The sequence below is a fragment of the Panthera uncia genome, chromosome D2 (assembly GCF_023721935.1).
Source record: "Panthera uncia isolate 11264 chromosome D2, Puncia_PCG_1.0, whole genome shotgun sequence".
Classification (NCBI taxonomy): Eukaryota; Metazoa; Chordata; class Mammalia; order Carnivora; family Felidae; genus Panthera; species Panthera uncia.
In genome coordinates this window covers 48,321,357-48,341,431 of record NC_064818.1, presented here as the reverse complement: position 1 = coordinate 48,341,431, position 20,075 = coordinate 48,321,357, and the positions used below count along the sequence as shown (strand labels likewise).

At 41.7% G+C, this 20,075-nt stretch overlaps 1 protein-coding gene and 1 pseudogene across 7 annotated transcripts in view; one reads left to right on the top strand and one right to left on the bottom strand.

The window, feature by feature from the left end:
* BMS1 (BMS1 ribosome biogenesis factor) overlaps positions 1 to 20,075 on the top strand; it is a 72,068-nt gene that overhangs the window by 11,000 nt on the left and 40,993 nt on the right. For 2 of the 7 annotated variants that reach the window (XM_049646316.1, XM_049646318.1), the window contains 4 exons: positions 3,327 to 3,445; positions 15,987 to 16,196; positions 17,147 to 17,337; positions 19,018 to 19,097. In XM_049646316.1, coding sequence (XP_049502273.1) covers positions 16,021 to 16,196; positions 17,147 to 17,337; positions 19,018 to 19,097 — 447 coding nt within the window. In that variant the 5' untranslated portion in view covers positions 3,327 to 3,445; positions 15,987 to 16,020. Of the gene's footprint in view, positions 1 to 2,374; positions 2,456 to 3,326; positions 3,446 to 14,321; positions 14,436 to 14,464; positions 14,836 to 15,986; positions 16,197 to 17,146; positions 17,338 to 19,017; positions 19,098 to 20,075 lie in introns of those variants that run through there. The other 5 variants (XM_049646315.1, XM_049646320.1, XM_049646314.1 and 2 more) reach the window with 5 other exon arrangements.
* LOC125933139 (striatin-3-like) lies at positions 1,961 to 10,864 on the bottom strand (annotated as a pseudogene).

Genomic DNA, 20,075 nt, shown 5'->3' with positions numbered 1-20,075 from the left:
TCCTATGTGGACTTCCAAGGGCAGTAGCAAGAGCAAGATCAGGGGATGGAGTATATGCAGAAAACAAACCAATGTCTGCAGGTAAGGGAGAAACCACAAATTTAAGTTCTTTGGCCATCTTTGGGAAAACTAAAGAGGTTACCATCAGCTGACTTGGTGAGTTATAAGATGAAGAGGAAATCTACATGCTTCAGAATTCTACCACAAGAGGGAGAAAGATGTGTGGAACAGATATGTTCATACAAGATTAGGGAAAGTTCCAGAACATAAACAGGACCTACAAAAAGTATCTCTCATCTAAAGGCAGCTAGTAAAGATCAGAGGAGATGACTGCTACTTCAAATGCAAACACAGCAATGCAAAAAAACAAAAACAAAAACCCTCCAAGGAATATGAAGAATCAAGGAAACATGACATCACCAAACAATCATAATAATTCTCCAATACCAAACCCAAAGACATGGAGATCTGCAGTCTACCAGAGACAGAATTCAAAAGAGCTGTTTTGAAGAAACTCAATGAACTAGAAGAAAACACAGAAAGACAATTCAACAAAATTCAATTTCTCACATGAACAAATTGAGAAGTTTAACAAAAAATAAAAAGGACCAAACCAGTTCCAGAACTGCAGAATTCAATGAATGAAATAAAAAATACAATAGAGAACATCAACAGCAGAGCAGGTCAGGCAGAAGCCAGAGGACAGGCACTTTGAAATAACCCAGTCAGAGAACAAAGAAAAAGAATGAAAAAGAGCCGAGAAAGCCTATGCGATCCTTGGGAAACCATCAAAAGAACCAATAACAGAACTGGGGTTTCAGAAGAAGAAAAGAGGGAAAGGGAGCATAAAGCTTATTTAAAGAGAATAATGACTGAGAACTTCCCAAATCTTCAGAGAGACTTGGATATCCAAGTTCATAAAGCTAATACATTAGCCCATTATTTCAATTCCAAACAATCTTCTCCAAGACACGTTATAATTAAACTGTCAGAATTCAAAGAGAGAGACCCTAAAAGCAGCTAGAGAAAAAAAGATTAGATTTTCAGCAGATATATTCCAAGTGCTGAAAGAACAAAATTACCAGTTAAAAACATTCTATTGGGCAAAGATATCCTTCAAAAATGAAGCAGAAGCAAAGAATTTCCCATATAAACAAAAGCTGAGGGAGTTCATCACCACTAGACCTGCCTTACAAGAAATGGGGAAAGGAGATCTTCAAACTAAAGTGAAAAGACACTAATTAACATGAAAACATGAAAATATATAACATACTGATAAAGGTAAATATATAGGGAGATTTAGAAAACTCTAATTCTGTAATATGTGTTAATCGCTTAACTATAGTATAAAGATTAAAGGAAAAGCATATTAAAATTAACTATAGCTACTGTAACTTGTTAACGAATATACAACATAAAAGGGAAATTTTGATATAAAAACAAAAGAGAATAAAAGGGTAGAATTTTTGTATGGAATTGAAGATAGGCTGCTACCAGTGTAAATGGACTACTATATCTATAAGATGTTTTATGATAAGCACAAAGCAAAAACCTAGAGTAGATTCTACCTCGAGTAGAAAAGATAAAGGAATCAGAGCATACCACCACAGAAGATCACCAAGGCACAAAGGTAAGGAGCAAGAGGGGGGAAAAAGAAACAATAGAAACCTATGAAAATGTACAGTTACCACCATGTTAAATGTGAGCGAGTGACTGCTCTTCTCCAAAGATCAGTACAACAAAAGGATATTTGTTCTCATCACTTCCATTGAACATTGTACCAGGGATTTTAGTTAGTACAATAATGCAGAGAAGAAACAGAACGCATCCACATTGTATAAGTAATACTATCTTCACAGAAACATGATCATCTATACAGAAAATCCAGTAGTTGACAACAACAAAAAAATCCTCTTTCTGTCTAAGCACATCTGTTGTTGTGATGCAAGTTTTTGTTGATTCATACAAATACTTTGGCAAGGGTATCAGCCTCTGCCCTGGCAATGCATGCTTTTGATGGATGGCAAGCAGTATAACATGTTGATTTACCAAGTATCTTCCTATGTGCTGTCTAAATTCCACAATCTAATGAAACAACCACGGCTCTAGACATTCAATAGATTCCATCAGGATCTACTGCTAGACTTGTAACAGCATCCAAAGGAACTACCATAGAATGGATCATTTTACCCATTTTATATTGTGAAAATTTTGATGGATGTGTCTATCTTCATTAGCAGTTTTTGTAACAGGAAGTATGGGATGATTTACTACTCTGTTAATGTGTTTATTGAATTGTAAACCAGAATCTATCTGTGATGAAACATCACCAATGACTGATATTTCTAAATCATAAATTAACTGTTCTGCCAGTGTTGAAAGAGGTCACCACATGAACTGGATCCCAGCTGGAGAGTGAACCGATATTCAGTATTACACCCGCCTTGTCTCTATTGTAAGTGCAAATACCTGGCAATTTTTCTTCCAGATTCCACAACTTAACAGTGCCACCTGCTGAACAAGAAAGACAGTAACTGACTTTTTTTTTTTTTTATTCCAGTATAAGCAAGACCCCAAACAGCATCTGTATAAGCAATTAAAGTGCCAGCTAAAACATTTGGTTTATATGTATCATGGATCCACATTCGGGCTAGGCATATTCTACCCCCAGATGGTTGCATCATTACTACCACTATACCACTGTTCTCCATTAGAACTAATAGCTAATGACAGAACATGGCCAGTGTGGACCCTAAATGTGTAGCTAGGCTCTACATCTACAGAAGCACTCTTTGGGGCTGGAGCCGTTTTGTGTGTGTGTGTGTGTGTGTGTGTGTGTGTGTGTGTGTGTGTGTTTAAGTTCCAAAGTTTCAGAGAGGTCCTCAGAGGCAGTGACCAGCACAAGTTCCACAGGATGAAAAGCAAATGCCTGTACTCCATCAAAATGCTTCCATAGTGTATACTTGGGGTTCCATGTCTTTTGAAAGGCATCTTTATTGACAGCCAGACAAGCCATAACCATAGTCTGCATGATTTATTACTGGCAAGTCTGCAAGGTCTCCAAAGTCCAATACGCTTAGCATCAGAACCCATTAAAAAATGACTAGCCGCGTCCAGGTAGAAACGTGATTGGTTCAGCCAGTTCTGTGCCCTCCCCTGCACCTCAAGTTTCTTCAGCTCCATCACTGTCTTCAGCAGTCCCTAAAAAATCAGATTCTTTCAGTTCTTCCTCAGTATCAGGATCATTAGGTCAGTAGCAAAACCTTCATTACCTATTTTGTGTTTATTTATCTGACATTTGTCTTTTCTTTCTGGGATGCCTTCAGTCATGCCATTATCGTCTTCATCACTCTCATCAGCATTTTCTAAGAAACAGTGTCTCAGGAACACCACCAAAAGACCGTTGGGTTTGTCCCTTTTGCTTAGAAGACTCACCTCCATTCAGGTGAGTCCATCCCTCCATTTGGTTCTGAATTTGTCCAAGTAATGACCTTACCTGCTGACACTGTACATAGAATGTATCTGTGTAACCTGCTTCCTGAAGATGTTATCGTAACAGCTGGCTGCCTTGCTTCCACTCTAACTGGATCTTCTGAGGTTCTACGGGAGCCTCTGTATCTTTGGTTTGTTCTGATTCAAAAGATAGCATTTTCAAACCATCATGGCTCAGTTTTGTGGCATACTTTAGTTTGTGATATTTTACCCTTTCTTGTTTTAGTGCACATGCTAACACCTTTATTCTAAGTACTTCAAGTTTTCTTGATCTTTTCTTTCTCCTTGCAAAAATGCTATCTGGGTTTGCAGCGTGGCCCATTTCCACCTCTGAGTGTTTCCATTCTATCTTCAGACAAACCCACTAGAGCTGGATATAGGGCACCATCCCCAGATGGAGTACTGTTGTGTCTGGGACAGCTTAGGGCCTATCACAGGGCCCTTTCCTTTACCCACTCCCTCTGAGAAAGGCTCATGTTTCTCCTAGGTCCCAGGTCCCTCCTGCTACGAGGGCCCAGGGTGAGTTGCCTACAGCTAGGGGAGGGGTGGCCCTGTGCTGGCCAGGGTAGAGGCCAGTTGGGAGAGGAGTAGGGAGGGAGGTCATTGCTATACCTGCTGTGAATCAGAGCAAGGAGCTGCTGGCAGCTGCCATTATAGGCCCTTGTCCATCTGCTTCAGCAGGCTTTTGTGAAAAGATAGAAATTGAGAAGCTGATTCTAAAATTCATATGGAAATATAAAGGGCCTAGAATAATGAAAACAACTTTGAAAAACAAGAACAAAGAGGATTAAGATTTCCTTGTTTCGAGGGATGCCTGGCTAGCTCAGTTGGTTTATACATCCGACTTCTGCTCAGGTCATGATCTCAGGTTTGTGAGTTTGAACCCTGCATCAGGCTCTGTGTTAACAGCTCAGCCTGGAGCCTGCTTCAGATTCTGTGTCTCCCTCTCTCTCTGCCCCTCCCCTGCTCACTCTTTTTCTCTTTAAAAAAATAAATAAACATTAAAAAATAAATAAAAAGAAAAGATTTCCTGGTTTTGAGTTTTGTAAAGCTACATCAATCAAGACAGGGTGGTAGTGGCATAAATGTTGACAAATATATTACTTGGACAGAAAACAGAGTGCAGAAATAGACCAGAGTATATATGGAGAACTGTATGAGCAAAATGCAAAGGCAATTCAATGGAGAAAGGGTAGTATTTTCCACAAATGGTGTTGGAACATTTAGATATTCTTATGCAAAAAACCCTTAGATCTTTACCTTTTACAATATAAAAGTTAGATAAAAATGGATACAGACCTAAGTGTTAAACCTAAAAGTATAAAATTTATAGAAGAAAACAAAGGAGGAAGTGTTTGTGATCTTGGGTTGCACAAAGCTATCAAAATAAATTTTGTGGTTGTTCCAAGTTTTGGGGTTGTTTGTTAAATGGCAATAGATAAGCAGAACAGTAAATTTAATAGTCTCAAGGCTGCTTCAGGAAAGACCAACACCAGTAGATTAGGCACCATTATTTAGACCCACATGACTACTGGGGGTCTGCAATATAATTGTCTCCATCAAGTGTAGATCTAAATATAATTTAGATCTCATCATTAAGGTATCCAAAAGATCTCATCATTAAGGTATCCAAAAGATTCTGGATTACTTATAAAATATTGACAACTTATTGAATGAAAACAGATGTACTCATTGATAGAACAAATGCACGGACTTTTTTTTCATATTATATCTGAAGCCCCTTTGATGTCCCCTAGACCAAGCCACGTGAGTATGGGGAGATAGCTATGTAGTGGAATTAAGGGAGGTAGGTATCTTCCAGAAGGGAAGCCTGGCAGAAGCCCCAGGGTGATGGTACTTGTTTCCATGCCCTAGAGAAGCAGGGTGATGATTAATTTTATGTGTCAATTTGGCTGGGCCACAGAATTGAGATATTTGGTCAAATATTGTGGACGTTTCTCTGAGAGTGTTCTGGGTGAGATTTGCATTTAAATTGGTGGAGATTGCTCTCCTGGTTGGGCCTCATCCAATCAATTGAAGGCCTGGGTTTAAAAGGAATTCTCCAGAAGACTGCCTTCAGAGTTCATCTGCAATATTGGCTCCTCTTGGTTTTCAAGCAGATAGTCCTCAGACTCAAACTGCAACTCTTGCCTTAGTCTCCAGTCTGCCAGCCTCCTTCATCAGATTTTGGACTTGCCAAGCCTCCAAAATCACATGAACAGATTCCTTAAAATAAATCCTATTACCTCTATCTCTGTATGTATGTACTCTTGGTTCTGTTTCTCTGGAGAACCCTGACTAATACTGTCTCCTAGGAGGGTCTTTCTTTGAGGGAGGCATGATCTTAGGATGGTGGAAAAGTTTCCAGCCTAGGGGTTGGGTATTAACATGTCACCATCCTTTGACTCTCTCTCCCTGGATTTTTGAAAATCCTCTCATCATCTATTATATCCACATATATTTCTCTCCAGCATATGCTCAGGCCTTATGAAACCCCCTTGACTAAACAGAGGAGCATTGAGGAGAAAAATCTAAATAGTGGTGTCTGAAGCACCTGGGTGGTTCAGTCATTTAACCTTCTGACTTCGGCTCAGGTCATGATTTCACAGCTTTTGAGTTTGAGCCCTGCATCAGGCTCTGTGCTGATGGCTCAGAGCCTGGAGCCTGCTTCAGATTCTGTGTGTGTGTCTCTCTCTGCCCCTCCCCTGCTCATGCTCGCTCTCTTAAGAATAAATAAACATTAAAAAATTTAAAAAAAATAGTGGTGTCTGGTGAAAAAGAGAATGTGTATTGGGAAGCAAGTAACACAGGGTAGATGCAAGTTGGGGGCCTAACTTCCATTGCAGATGCCATGTAATTTCATGCCCATGGAAATCTCCTCTTTGATGTCTTTACTTATATTCTATTTTCTAATTGGCAAGTATAAATTTTTTTAAGCACAATATTATGTGGTCATTTTAAGGGGGAAAATAAAGTTTTGTGCTGGGGTCCTGGGGTTCTAGCATTTCAGCTCTGGAGAGGATTGGCACTAGAAAGGTTATCACACCTTAGCTACATGAGCCTGTGATCAATAATTATGTGAAAATATTTTTCTGAAGGTGGAGATTTTGTTCATAGATATTCATATATAATGAGTGTTCTAAGAACAGTTAGGGATAGAGAGATGAAAATAACACTATCCCTACCCACATTACCTTATGTTTTAGCTTTTAAACCATAGCAGGAGAATGTAGTTGTGAACTAAATGGATAAGAGAAAAAAATCACACTCACCTGAAGGAGCCAGACTGTCACTCCTGAGTCATTCAACACCTAACCCTAACTTCTCCCTTTAACACCCCAAGGTAAGAGAAGGGCAAGAGATGTTCTCCAAGTTTTCTAGATGATTAGTTTGTATTTGACTCATGTATTTAGGGCTAAGAAGAAGCTGGGTACCAGGTGTGCATTTATAATTCTATATGGTCTAAATAGGAATCTACTAAATTGGTTTTGTGCATTTTTTCTTAGCTACAGAGAAAAAGTCTTGTTTCCCGTATTTTACTAAGGTTGTCACTGTTTCCATATTTATACAGTTTTTGAAATTAATTGTAAATATTGGTCATTAGGAGAGGTAGAGATTCAGGTCTGGCCAACACTTGTGTTGCCACGACTGACAGAAGATTCTTTGCAGTCTGTGGCTCTCCCCCACCACCAACATTAGTCTCAGGTGAGGACACCCCAGCATTAGGGCTGCAGACTCAGCCCACAGTCTAGCCACACCAGCTGCAAGGACATCTTGGAATGCTGGCTCCGACTTCATCTCAGGAAAGCACAACATGTAGTGGGGGGAACTCCCAGACATGAAAAGTGGACAAAAGAAGTACACAGTCCCAAAGCTGGACAAATGTCCCTACATGAACTGCAGAGAATTTGGGAGCCAGTGTAACCATCTCATTAAGAACTATAAAAGTGTGAGGGGCACCTGGGTGGCTCAGTTGATTAAGTATCTGACACTTGATTTCAGCTCACGTCATCATCTCACGGTCCATGAGATCGAGCCCCACATTGGGTTCTGTGCTGACAGTGTGGGGCCTGCTTGAGATTCTCTTTCTCTCTCTCTCAAAATAAATAAAATAAGCTTTAAGAAAAACAAGATAATAATGGTGTGGGAAAATTTGACATAGAATTTCATACCTAAACAAATCTCTCCTCTCCTCTCAGTTGCACCTGCTGGGGAATGAGGTGTGGATCTGGCCTCCCTAATAAGCCCTGTCATTCACTGTGGGAGGCAGGTCACGCAGCTGCACTGGCCTCAGGTCCTAAGTTGTTAGGTAGGTGAGTTTATAGTTCCAGTTTTCCATTATTTTCACAATTTTTTCTTTAAATAGATCACTTGTATTTGTTTGCAAAGCAAACATTTTAGTAGCAATACTTACGGTATAGCCCAAATGTTTTCCTGAAGAAGAACAAATAAACCAAACATCAATTTTTTTTAATTCAATAGATTGTCCCTCATAGGAGAAACCAAGATTTTCTCAGACATCCAATGACTCAAAAGAAATGACACATAAACAAACAGAATAATTGTTGAATGAGAAACATTATGTTTGAAAAGCCAATGACATAAACATGGGATGGGGCTAGCATTAGGTCAGCAAACCAATAAAACCATTAATGGGAGAAAGTGTGTGCTAATAAGTCTAAGTAAAGTGTGCTAGTTTGGAAGGCTTCACAATGCCAAACTACAAAAGAAATATTTTAAAGGAAACGATAGAAGAACTAAAATATGGAATGTAACAGCCCAATGTAAATCAAGAGAGAACAGGAAATTGAAGGATAGTACTGTAAAATACAAGAGAACAAAGAATTAGCTTTTCATAAAAATTGGTCAAAGGTTACTATTCTTATTGCGTGGGTGAGAGAAATTGATGATAAAGATGTTTAGGAAATATTTAAAGATGCTCTATTACAGAATGTGATTGTTTTTCTTCTAAATTAGATGTGCATATCTCAATGACCTGGGGGATATATAATTTAAATAACCAAGACTGAGCTGTACCCTAGACTATTTTAATGAGAATTTCAGATAAAAGAGACAAAGAGACACATGGATTGTCAAAAGAAAAAAAAAAAAAGCTCCTCAGATGATTCTGATGACTACCCCCTTCCGTACTATGAGTCTAAAAACAGTCACTGTAATTTACAAAATAAAATATCAAGAGTCAAGGTCAGTCAGGCAAAAGGAAAGCATAAAAAAGTAGAACATACAAAATTGGTCTGGTAATATGTGAAATGTAATAGGAAGTAATAATAGAACATATATATTAATATATCATTGATTTTTTAATATATCAGTTATATATACATACATAAAATATATTTGGGAATCCAATCTTCTGAGCTCATGTCTCCAAGGACTATGTATGATGCCTGAGCTCTCCTCAGGTGGTGAAATCTAGTGTTGAAGAGCAAGCTGGCAGGCCTTCACCGCATAAAATGTGCTCTGCTTCAGACCTACATGCACCTGATCAGAGGCCGAGGGGCCCTAGGCTGCTTCTCGGAGGAACGAAGCAGCTGGAAGGGCACACCTGGATGTCCCTCCTGGGTGCTCCCCAAATAAGTGGTGGTTTTCTCTCTTGATTTATTTCCACTTCATTTTTGTAGGTATCCATAATGTGTCTGCTCTTTTCAACAAGGCTGTGGGGTCCCTAAAGGCAGGGCTGTCCCTATGGCTTCTAGATCATCAGAGCCTGGTACCCAGTGGGCATTCATGGATATTATTAGGATGAAAAGGGGGAGCAGGGGCCTGGTGGGGCCATGGCCAAGATGCACAGCTCCACCTGACTGGTCATGGCCCACCTCTCTCTTTCCTTTAGATTCATCCAGGCTCCCAGAGGCAGCAGGCCTGATGCCACCTCGCACACACTCTGGCAGGTGACTTTGCCCTGAGTCCTCCTATCCTAGCACTTCTCACGGTGTGCCCTGGTGGGCAGCTCGCTGGAGAAAGCAAGGGCTCTGGGTTAAGCAAGAGAGCTCGGGGTTATAGTACTGAAGAACAAAGCGGTGTTCAGACTCTCTTAGTCTTGCTCTTCTCTCTACAAACTGGATATGCTGCTTAACTAAGGACCGCAGAGGTGAATTGGACCCCTAGAGCTGCTGGACCTGCCCCCTGTGGCCTGAGTCATGGTGCATGTCCAGGTGTCTGACCCTGACTGTGTATGAGTGTGCACAGCTCTTGTGAGCACCTGCCTGCCCTCACCTACCTAACAACTTAGGACCTGAGGCCAGTGCAGCTGCGTGACCTGCCTCCCACAGTGAATGACAGGGCTTATTAGGGAGGCCAGATCCACACCTCATTCCCCAGCAGGTGCAACTGAGAGGAGAGGAGAGAAGACCGAGGCCACTGAAAGATGAATTGTGCGGCTAGGAGCATTTGGCTGGCTTCTGCTGCATCCAGGAAATGGTTCTTACTGGCTCCTGGTCATCCTTTGTACCATAAAGAAGGATTTGGTAAGCCACAATTATGGGCAGGACCTGAGTCTCCAAGATCAACAGGATAGGCAACACATCCACAAAGGCAGGGACTCCTGGAAACCCAAAATCCTGTAGACTGGTGGCTCTCAATGCTGGTCCCAGGACCAGCAGCGTCAGCTTCACCTGGGAACTTCTTAAAATGCAAATCCTCAGGCCCTACCCAAGCACTTCTGAATCAGAACTCCAATGGGACTGTCAATCTATGTTTGTTTGTGTTTTTTAAAGTTTTTTAACGTTTATTTATTTTTGAGAGAGACAGAGACAGAATGCGGTGGGTTAGGGGCAGAGAGAGAGGGAGACACAGAATCCGCAGCAGGCTCCAGGCTCCGAGCTGTCAGCACAGAGCCTGAGGCGGGGCTTGAACCCACAAACCGTGAGATCATGACCTGAGCTGAAGTCAGATGCTCAACCGACTGAGCCACCCAGGCACCCCTGTCAATCTATGTTTTAATGAGCCCCACAGGAGATTCTGATGTGTGCTATATTTGAAGACCATGGCCCTAGAGCATCCTCTTACTCACTGTGGCCATCAGCTCTTCCAATTCCACCTCCCCAAGTCCTCCAGCCTGTTTTTGAAATTGCTCTCATGAAGCTTGCCTTGAGTTTACAAGTAAGGAGCCCCAAGGAGTAGTGCTTGTCCTGTACTGACTTCTATCACCCTGAGCACTTCTCCTTACCAGGGATACAAGTCCTTTTCTTGCAAATGGAAGACCCACAAAGTAGAGATGGTTTTGTCCTTCGTGCACAGCATCTTTATGCTGCCATAGAGACTGAGCTGGTGGCCACATAACCTGACGCACTTTGTCTGGGTGCCCCTGCCTGACCGTGGCGTGCTCATGGTAAACTTTGAACACAGTCATCCCACTGACAAGAACTGGCCCAGAAATCATCCAGTGAAGCCATGCTCAACCTTAGCTGTTTCCGTGAAGGTGAACAGCCTGACCTCAATAAGCTGACATGAATAAGGACCTCACTTACTGTTGTCCATTCTCCCAGGTCTGCCTCTGTGCGCTAGGGATGCCCTGCCTCATGCCTGGCCCACTGCCCAGAAGGCCTGCCCAGCGCTGGATACCTGCTCCTCTTCCTGTAGGAGAACTCCTGAGAATTTTAGAAGTAGACTTTGGAAAACTTTAATCTGGGCTATGGTAGGCTTTCATGGGTCCAGAAATGTGTGAAATTTTAACAACTGTATATGAGGGTGAAAAAGTGAATTTTTCTGGACATGCATAAAATTCTCCAAGGGATCTATTGCCCCCAGTAGGCTAAGAACCGCTTTCTGTAAGAGCCCCTCAGCAATCTCTGGAAGGTTCCTAAATATAAATGGGGAATCTTAATCCATAATTAAGTATTAAAGGGAAAGAAAAATGGGCAAAGAACCTAAAATGGCAATTTATTGACTAAAAAAATACATGACTTGTAAACATGAATAGAATATACATTCTGAAAATACACAAAGCCCAAGTGTATGGCTCAATAATTACAAAGTCAACAACCCAGAAACTAGCACCAGATGAAGAAACAGAACACTCACTACTAGGCACTCCAGAGCTGTCTGCAAGACCCCTCCCACTCATATATTCCCCTCCTCTACAAAAGGAACAATTATCCTGACTTCCATTGCCATATGTCAATTCTGCCTAGTTTCAGACTATATAAATAGGAACATATATGTTCTCCTTTGTGTCTGGCTTCTTTTGCTAAATATCATCTATATTGTTGCTCATGGTAGTTTATTTTCATTGTTACATATTATTCCATTGTATCAATATACTATAGTTTAGTCATGCTTTTGCTGATGGACTTTTGGCTTTTTCCCAGTTTGGACAATGCTATGAACACTCTTGTACATGTCTTTTTTTTAAAAAAAAATTAAATTTATTTATTTATCTTAGAAAGACAGCAGAGAAGGGGCAGAGAGAGAGGGGGGAGAGAGAATCCCAAGCAGGCTCCACACAGTCAGTGCAGAGCCCTACTTGGGGCTCAGTCTCATGAAACAAGAGATCCTGACCTGAGCCAAAATCAAAAGTTGGACGTTTAACTGACTGAGCCACTCAGGTGCCCTGCGGTTGCATTTTGAAGGTAGAGTTAATAGGAATTTCCTGATAGGTTGGATATGGAGGCTAGAAAAAGAGAGGAGACAAGGATGTGTCTGAAGTGTTGGGCCTAATCAACTTCATGGCTAGAACAGTCATCAACTGAGATAAAAAACTGGACGGCCAGTTTGAGAGAGATCATGGGTTTTCTTTGGGCATGTTACATTTGAAATGTCTATTATACATCCAAATAGATATGTGAGGGAGGCAGCTGGGGTTCAAGAAAGAGGTCTGAGTCATTGATATAAATATGGGAGTTGTTGGCAAATGATGGTGTATTTTAAAGGTCTAATTAGGAAAGAGAAACTACACTGTAATTTGAACAGGGAAAGTTTACATTAAAACTTACTAGCTACAACAGGGGATTGGAGCAATGGGGTATGGGCTAGTAAGAAGAGAACTCTAAAGAATATTAAGAATAGCAGATTTGAGGAGTAGCTACTACCCTAGGACAGAGATAGAGGGCCCAGGAACAATCCCACTCCTCACCCCCAACCTCCATCTGTGGAGAGCTAGACCTCATTGAAGGGGTATGGCCATGGCCCACGGGTGTCAGGGTGGTCCCTATGATGCTGCACCACTGGAACTTGGAAATCCCTCTCTGGGTGCTACGGAAAAGGTAAGTGTCTCAGGGGAGTCACTCCATGACAAAAATGCCAAGAGGTGGAGGAACGTGGAGAAAGAGTGGAGCACTGCTGGCCACCACATACTGGAGGAGCTGGCCCTGGAGAAATGACCCATCTACAGAATCCTGACCAAGGAGCAGAGCAGGACCAGAAAGCTTGCTCCTACAAGGTCTCTCCACTGCCCTCTACTGACAAAACTTAACATATATGCCAGCGTCAAAGGAAAAATGTTTGTGAAGTAGGCAATGAAGAATGAATTTGTAGCCGAGATACATCAACTGATACAGGTGACATGTAAAATCACACCACAGAATGAGATCACCTAGGAAATAAGTATAGACACAAAAGAAGACCAAAGGCTGAGCCCTGTGGGTTGTCTTTAACTTAAGCATGTCAGGTAGGAGTGGAAGAATCTTCAGCAAAGGCTACTGAGAAGGAGCAGCCAAGATTGTTGGTGGTGTGCTGGGCGCAGAGAATCTAATAGAGAATAGGAGGAGAGAAACTGGAGAACATATTGACAATTCTTTTGTGAAATTTTGCTACAAAGGGGCACGGAGAAAAGGTGTGGTGTCTGTTACAGAAAATGGAACCGAGAGGAGTTTGTTTTGGAAGAGGAGAGAAATAGCTGCATATTTTATGATGATGGGAATGGTCCAGTAAAAACTGATGATGTTTGTCACTTCCCTGAGTCTGTTGGTGCTGGCAAAACCCGGGAATTACAGCACTAAAGAAGTCCTAGAGGGGCTCCTGGGTGGCTCAATCGGTTGGGCGTGGACTTCGGCTCAGGTTGTGATCTCACGGCTTATGAGGTCTAGTCTAGCATCGGCTCTGTGCTGACAGCTCAGAGCCTGGAGCCTGCTAGGATTGGGTGTTCCTCTCTCGCTCTGCCCCTCCCCCGCTTGTACTCTCTCTCAAGAATAAATAAAACATTAAAAAAAAAGTCCGAGAAATGGTCAGCCCTTGTTATCTTTAAAAAATTTTTTTTAAATGTTTTTATTTATTTTTGCGACACAGAGAGACAGAGCATGAGGAGGGGAGAGGCAGAGAGAGACGAGACACAGAATCTGAAGCAGGATCCAGGATCTAAGCTGTCAGCACAGAGCCCAACGCAGGGCTTGAACTTACGGACTGTGAGATCATAACCTGAGCTGAAGTCGGAGGCTTAACCGACTGAGCCACCCAGGCGCCTCCAGCTCTTGTCATCTTTAAGGAAGGGCAGGCAAATATGTCAGAGAGACTCCCAACCGTAGGATATTCCATTAGGCCACGGAGGGACGCGATGCCATTGGCATTTAGAGGGGACGGGTGCCGTGACTCCGGTTGACCAGGACTAAATATATTACTTCGTCTTTCATCCTGCACCAACGAACGAACTCCAGGCCGCACTGTCAGCACAGCCTCCTGGGATCCCGGGCGAGCGGGATGCATGGGACTCTAAATCCCAGTATTTGCAGTGCGGCGGCTGTCCCCGCCAGACAGGAAGCGCGGCGGCACGGGCGTGGCTTCAGGTTGGATCGCAGCGCGCAGTCGTCTCCTGCGCCCCTCCTCAGCCAATCAGGAGCCTTCCTTCAGGCTTTTCCCAGACTCGCCCTTGCGTCGGTCTCTTTCTTTTGCCTCTCTGTTTCCTGCCGGCGTGTTTAGTCCGCGCGTAGGGCGCATTTCCGTTTCCGGCGCTGTCCATGCGGACTTGAGAAGAAGCAGTTGTGAACCCGGTAACGGCTGCGGGTTAGGGGAGGCGGCGGTGGTGGGGTCCCGGGACCTGGGGTTCTAAGAGCTTTGCTAGTCGCACTTGGCGAGGTCCTTCAGGACAGTCTTTGCCCCCAAAGAGCGCCTCAGGCGCTCAGGTGGAGAGTCACACGTCGTACCTGCGGGAGACTTGCTGCGAGGTCGTTGGGAATGGCTGAATGAATTCGTGCGGAGAGTCGGCACAGGGTGGGGAGGTGACAGGGAGAAGTGAGAAGTTTTTTTCTTGGCGGGGTAATCCTAGCAGGTGGCTCAGACCTGAGCTACATCTGTTGATTCCCAGTTGTGCTTTTCCCATCCCTCTCCGCCTCCCCCCACCCCGTCCTGAAAGTGCGAAAAGTGTCAGTACAAGTTCGGGACCAAAACAAGGTAGAGAAGAAAAATAATGCCCCGAAATCACATATCTGTTTAGTTTCAAAGCGTTCCCTGAACTCGGCTCCCCTCACTCCTGGGTAGTGTTTCTTGACGTTATGCTGGTATATACGTGGACTTTCTGTTTGCGCTGGTGCGTGCCCGTGGGAAATCTCTGATCGCCTAAGTGCAGCCTTCTGACTTCGCCCTTAATGTGTGGCATGGAAGATAGTGGTTTGGATTTCCTTTGCTAGTCAGGTAACAGCTGTAGTCCCCCCCTGGCAAAATGCCTCGTACATCATAGGCAGATACGAGTATTTATTGAGCTGAAATTAATTCAGTGCCTTAACTGAGTGAAGAGACTTTTTGTTTTGTTTTAATTAACCAAGCGCTCAGATTGTATACAGCCTGGTTTCCTTAAAAAGCTCACCAAATCCGGTGGTTCTCATTAATGGGCCATGAATTCCGGGATGCTCAGAAATCTTTGTAAGAGTTTCTGCAAATCCATGTGGTCTCCAGGCATCCTCCACAACCAGCCATATCTTACACATGTAGATGTTACTGTTTTTGTTTAAATGTATATACGTGATTATTATAATTTAAAAATTTTACAGTGTCAACAGGTACTAGAAAGTAACACTGCTATCATGTTGGAGGTTCATTAAAATGCTTTAAGTTTTAAAAAGAAAAATGTCTTCAAAATACTTTAAGCTTGGAAACCACTTCATTAGTCCAATTGATATTAGGTGCTGAGCTGTCCAGTATGGTAACTACTAGTCACATATGGCATTTTAAATTTAGAATGGAATTAACTAGAATTATATACAATTTCAGTGTTTCAGTTTTACTGGATACATTTTAAATTCTCAAAGCCACATGTGGTTAGTGGCCACTGTGAAAGTATAGATATAATGGAGTATTTGCATCATTGAAGAAATGGGCAGTGCTGATATAGACACTTAAGATGAATAAAAAGTAATTTAAGCAGAAGTAACTAACAGATCTAATTCTAGCATAACAGAGAAATGAAATTAGGGATAGTATTAAGCAGTTTCTATCCTTGTGTGAACACATATTTCTTCCTAAAGAAATAAATGAAATTTACTCTTTTTCCTTGGGTGTTGTCTGGATTGTAAAATGCTTCCCCCATCCCTGCCTCATCAATGTAGGTTAGAGTTACTTGTGAATTGGTAAAAAGCCACTATGGAGACTAAGGACCAGAAGAAACACAGAAAGAAAAACAGTGGGCCCAAAGCTGAGAAGAAGAAGAAACGGCATCTGCAGGATCTCCAAATTGGAGATGAGGAAGATGCCCGGAAGAGAAACCCCAAAGCCTTTGCAGTACAGTCTGCTGTGCGGATGGCTCGATCTTTTCACAGGTATGTTTAGCTGGGATCTAGCTGTTGTTCCATTTATCCTTTTTATTTTTATTTATTTTTAAGGTTTTATTTATTTATATTGAGAGAGACAGAGACAGCACAAGTGAGGGAGGGGCAGAGAGAGAGAGAGAGAGAGAGAGAGAGAGAGAGAGAGAATCCCAAGCTGGCCCCACACTGCCAGGGCAGAACCTGATGTGGGGCTCGAACCCACAACGCTGTGAGATCATGACCTGAGCCGAAACCAAGAGTCGGACACTTAACCGACTGAGCCACCAAGGCACCTCCCCAGATGATGCTTGGATTCCTGAGTCTGTAACAACTTGGAAGGACATGAAGATACATGCGATATTCCTTTTACTAAAATGGGAACATGTAGTCTTCCCTGTGGAAGTCACTTTGCCTCCAGTGTCAGCCTGTTGATTGGCTTTTTTTTTGCCCAAGAGAAAAGCTTCTGAGTTTTTCTTTATAGAATTTGTTTGTTCTGTAGTAATAGGTGTGCTTGTGTTTTTTTCTGAATTTGTTTCATATAACTCATAGTAATGAGTAGCTTTATTTAATGAGTCCTTATTATATGCGAGGCAGTGTACTTTAAACATTGCTGAATTAAATTCTCCTTATAGGAGAGCCAAATTTAACTTGAAAGCCTCTGCTGCTATTCATTTTGATCTTCTGCCTGCATGTTTACCTTTTTTTTTTTTTTAAACTATTACAGTCATCTAGTAAAACAATTAGATTTAAGTTGTGTGTAGTTTTCAGTACTTTGTATTGTCGAAGTCAGTTTGTTGTGTATTTACTGAAGGGGTCATTTGGATTGGGCCTAGAAGTTAACCAATTAGTTGTATCCATGTTGTCTGTTCTGCTGTCTTTTTAAAAATCTTTATTTATAAGGATGATGTCCTTCATATTTTGAAAGTGGATTTACTTTTTTTTTTTTTTCTTGTTACAAATAGGACTCAGGATTTGAAGACCAAAAAGCATCACATTCCGGTGGTTGATCGAACTCCATTAGAGCCCCCACCAATAGTGGTAGTGGTGATGGGGCCTCCAAAAGTTGGAAAGAGCACTTTGATCCAGTGCCTAATTCGGAACTTCACTAGGCAGAAACTGACAGAGATCAGAGGCCCTGTTACGATCGTGTCAGGTAGGAGCATGCTACCCCAGATTGATATGGCATATGTTGTCTGAGGGACAGGCTTGGCTTTGTTGAACATTTCTAAATGTTAAAGTAATATTGTCACTTCATATTACCTCTCTTGTGCTGAGTTGGCTGTAGCTTCAGAAAAGGATAGATTCCCAAAAATAATAACGATGTAGATGTATACCCTATTCTCACTGCTACATGGATTTGCTATCTATGAAAGGTTTGGCAGGCCTGGGCACCCTGGGTTGGTCCTGGTGACCACCTTCTTTTAACAGGGAGTGAGTATCTCTAGTATGTCAGGCATACCTACTCGCCCTCATGAAGCCACATTGTTACGGAAGTGAGGGAGTTTTCCTCTCTTTTTCTGTGAGAATCTGCCTGCTCTGGGAGATGGTGACATTTCTGTTTGAGGGAAAGTGAAACACATTCCCAAAATGTCAGTGGAAGAATCTAAGATTTCTTTGTTGGTGGTGGTGTTGGTGTTTTAAAGATTTTATTTAAAAAAAAAAAAAAAAAGATTTTATTTTTAAGTAATCTCTTTACCCAACATGGGGCTCAAACTCACAACCCTGAGATCAAGAGTCGCACACTCCACCTACTGAGCCAGCTAGGTGCTTCTGAAATTCTTACTGTAGCAGTAATGTAGTTGGATTGAGACTTTTCTTTATCTTAAAGGATTTCTATCATTTTAACTGATTTTTTTTTTCTTTCTTACTGTTTTTTTTTGTTTTGTTTTGTTTTTGTTTTTGTTTTTGTTTTAAGTAAACTCTACCCCCATTGTGGGGCTTGAACCCATGACTCTGAGATCAAGAGTTGCATGCTCTGGCTAAATCAGCCAGGTGCCCCATTTTTTTTTTTTTTTTTTTTAATTTTTTTTCTTTTTGAGAGAGAAAGAGGGCACAAGTGAGTGAGGTGCAGAGAGAGAGAGACAGGCAGGGGGAGAGAATCCCACAAGGGATAGTGAGAGAGAGGAGAAGGGCTCACCCAGAGTGGGGCTCGTGTTTACTAGAAGTGGGGTTCGAGCTCACCTGAAGCAAGGCTCAAGCTCACCTGAAGCTGGGCTTGTGCTCATCCGATGTGGGGCTCGTGCTCACCTACAGCAGGGCTTGAACTCACAAACTGTGAGGTCATGACCTGAGCTGAAATCAGATGCTTCATAATTGAGCTACCCAGACACCCTAATTTTTTTTTTTAAGTAATCTCTAACTCCAGCTTGGGGCTCAAACTCCTGACTCTGAGATCAAGAGTAGCAGACTGATTTCTTTTAATTTAGAAATAACGATTGTTCCATGAAGATTCTGTTACGTTGGGTTTGAGGATGTTTTTAGCTATAGCGAGAACATGGGAAACTTTGATAAAGAACGAAATGTTGGCCTGCTGCTGAACAGCAGGATCACGGTCAGCATGAAGCTTTCTTGTCTGTCCATTCCAGTCAGAATTTTCCCTATTTGAGCACTTTATTCTTGTACATAGACTTTTGGTATTATTTATAATTAAAGAATATAGATAGCAAGAAAACGAAGATGGAATTTATTAGTTTTCTCTTATAAAATTGAACTTCTGGCATACTTTCTGTACATGTGTATGGTACTTTACTGGACCCAATTTAAAATAGTAATTAGCGTTAATAGCTACATTTTTCCAAGATTTTTTTAGAAGGAAACTTTTTGTTTTTTATAGGTAAAAAGCGCAGACTTACCATCATTGAATGTGGGTGTGACATTAATATGATGATTGATCTGGCTAAAGTGGCAGATTTGGTAAGTCAGTAGGGACAGTCTGAATTTCTGAGGAGGACTTAACAGCAGTGTGGTAGATTATTTTATATCTTATGTTGAAGGAAAGAAAGGCTTATGATTATTAAAGGAATGATGAGTCTAATCAGGGATACCATAGATGTGTTTGAATTGATGATGATGATATTGTTATAATAAAAATGGAATATGCACATTGAAATGTATTCTCAAATCTAAAAGCAAATTACAGAGAAAACATTTAATGATCATTGCTAATTAAGCTATACAGATAGACATACTGGCATACAAATATATAATAGTAAATACTATTTCTTGGACTCTAATGAGGCACTGTGCTAACACCTTTCTAGAAATTTAGCTCATCTAATCCCCCAGTATGCCCTGGAGGTAAGTAGGTATTTTCTCTAGTTTACATAGGATGAGATGGAGGTCCTAGAAGTTAAGTAGTTTGTCTGAGGATGGGGACTCTGCTCTTGATGGTGCCATAACCTTTGTTCTTTTTTCTTTTTAGTTTTTTTTAAATTTATTTTGAGAGAGAGAGAGAGAGAGAGAGCACGCACAAGTGAGTTGGGAGTGGGGCAGAGAGAGAGGGAGAGAGAGAATCCTAAGCAGGCTCTGCACTGTCAGCACAGAGCCCGACACAGGGCTCGAAACCACAAACCATGAGATCATGACCTGAGCTGAAATCAAGAGTCAGATGCTTAATTGACTGAGCCACCCAGGTGCCCCCAGAACCTCCATTCTTAATGATTATGACAAAATAAGTACATGAGTTGCCTTGGAGAAGTTGTCAGAATTTATGATAAAAAATCTAGACAGTATGCAGCATATGGAAATTGTGTAGCTTTGATTGCATTTAATGGTAATGTTCATTAAGTACTTTTTCTTTGAAGTTTATTTATTTATTTTGAGAGAGAGAGAGCAAGCATGATCAGGGGAGGGGCGAAGAGAGATGGAGAGAGAGAATCCTAAGCAGGCTCC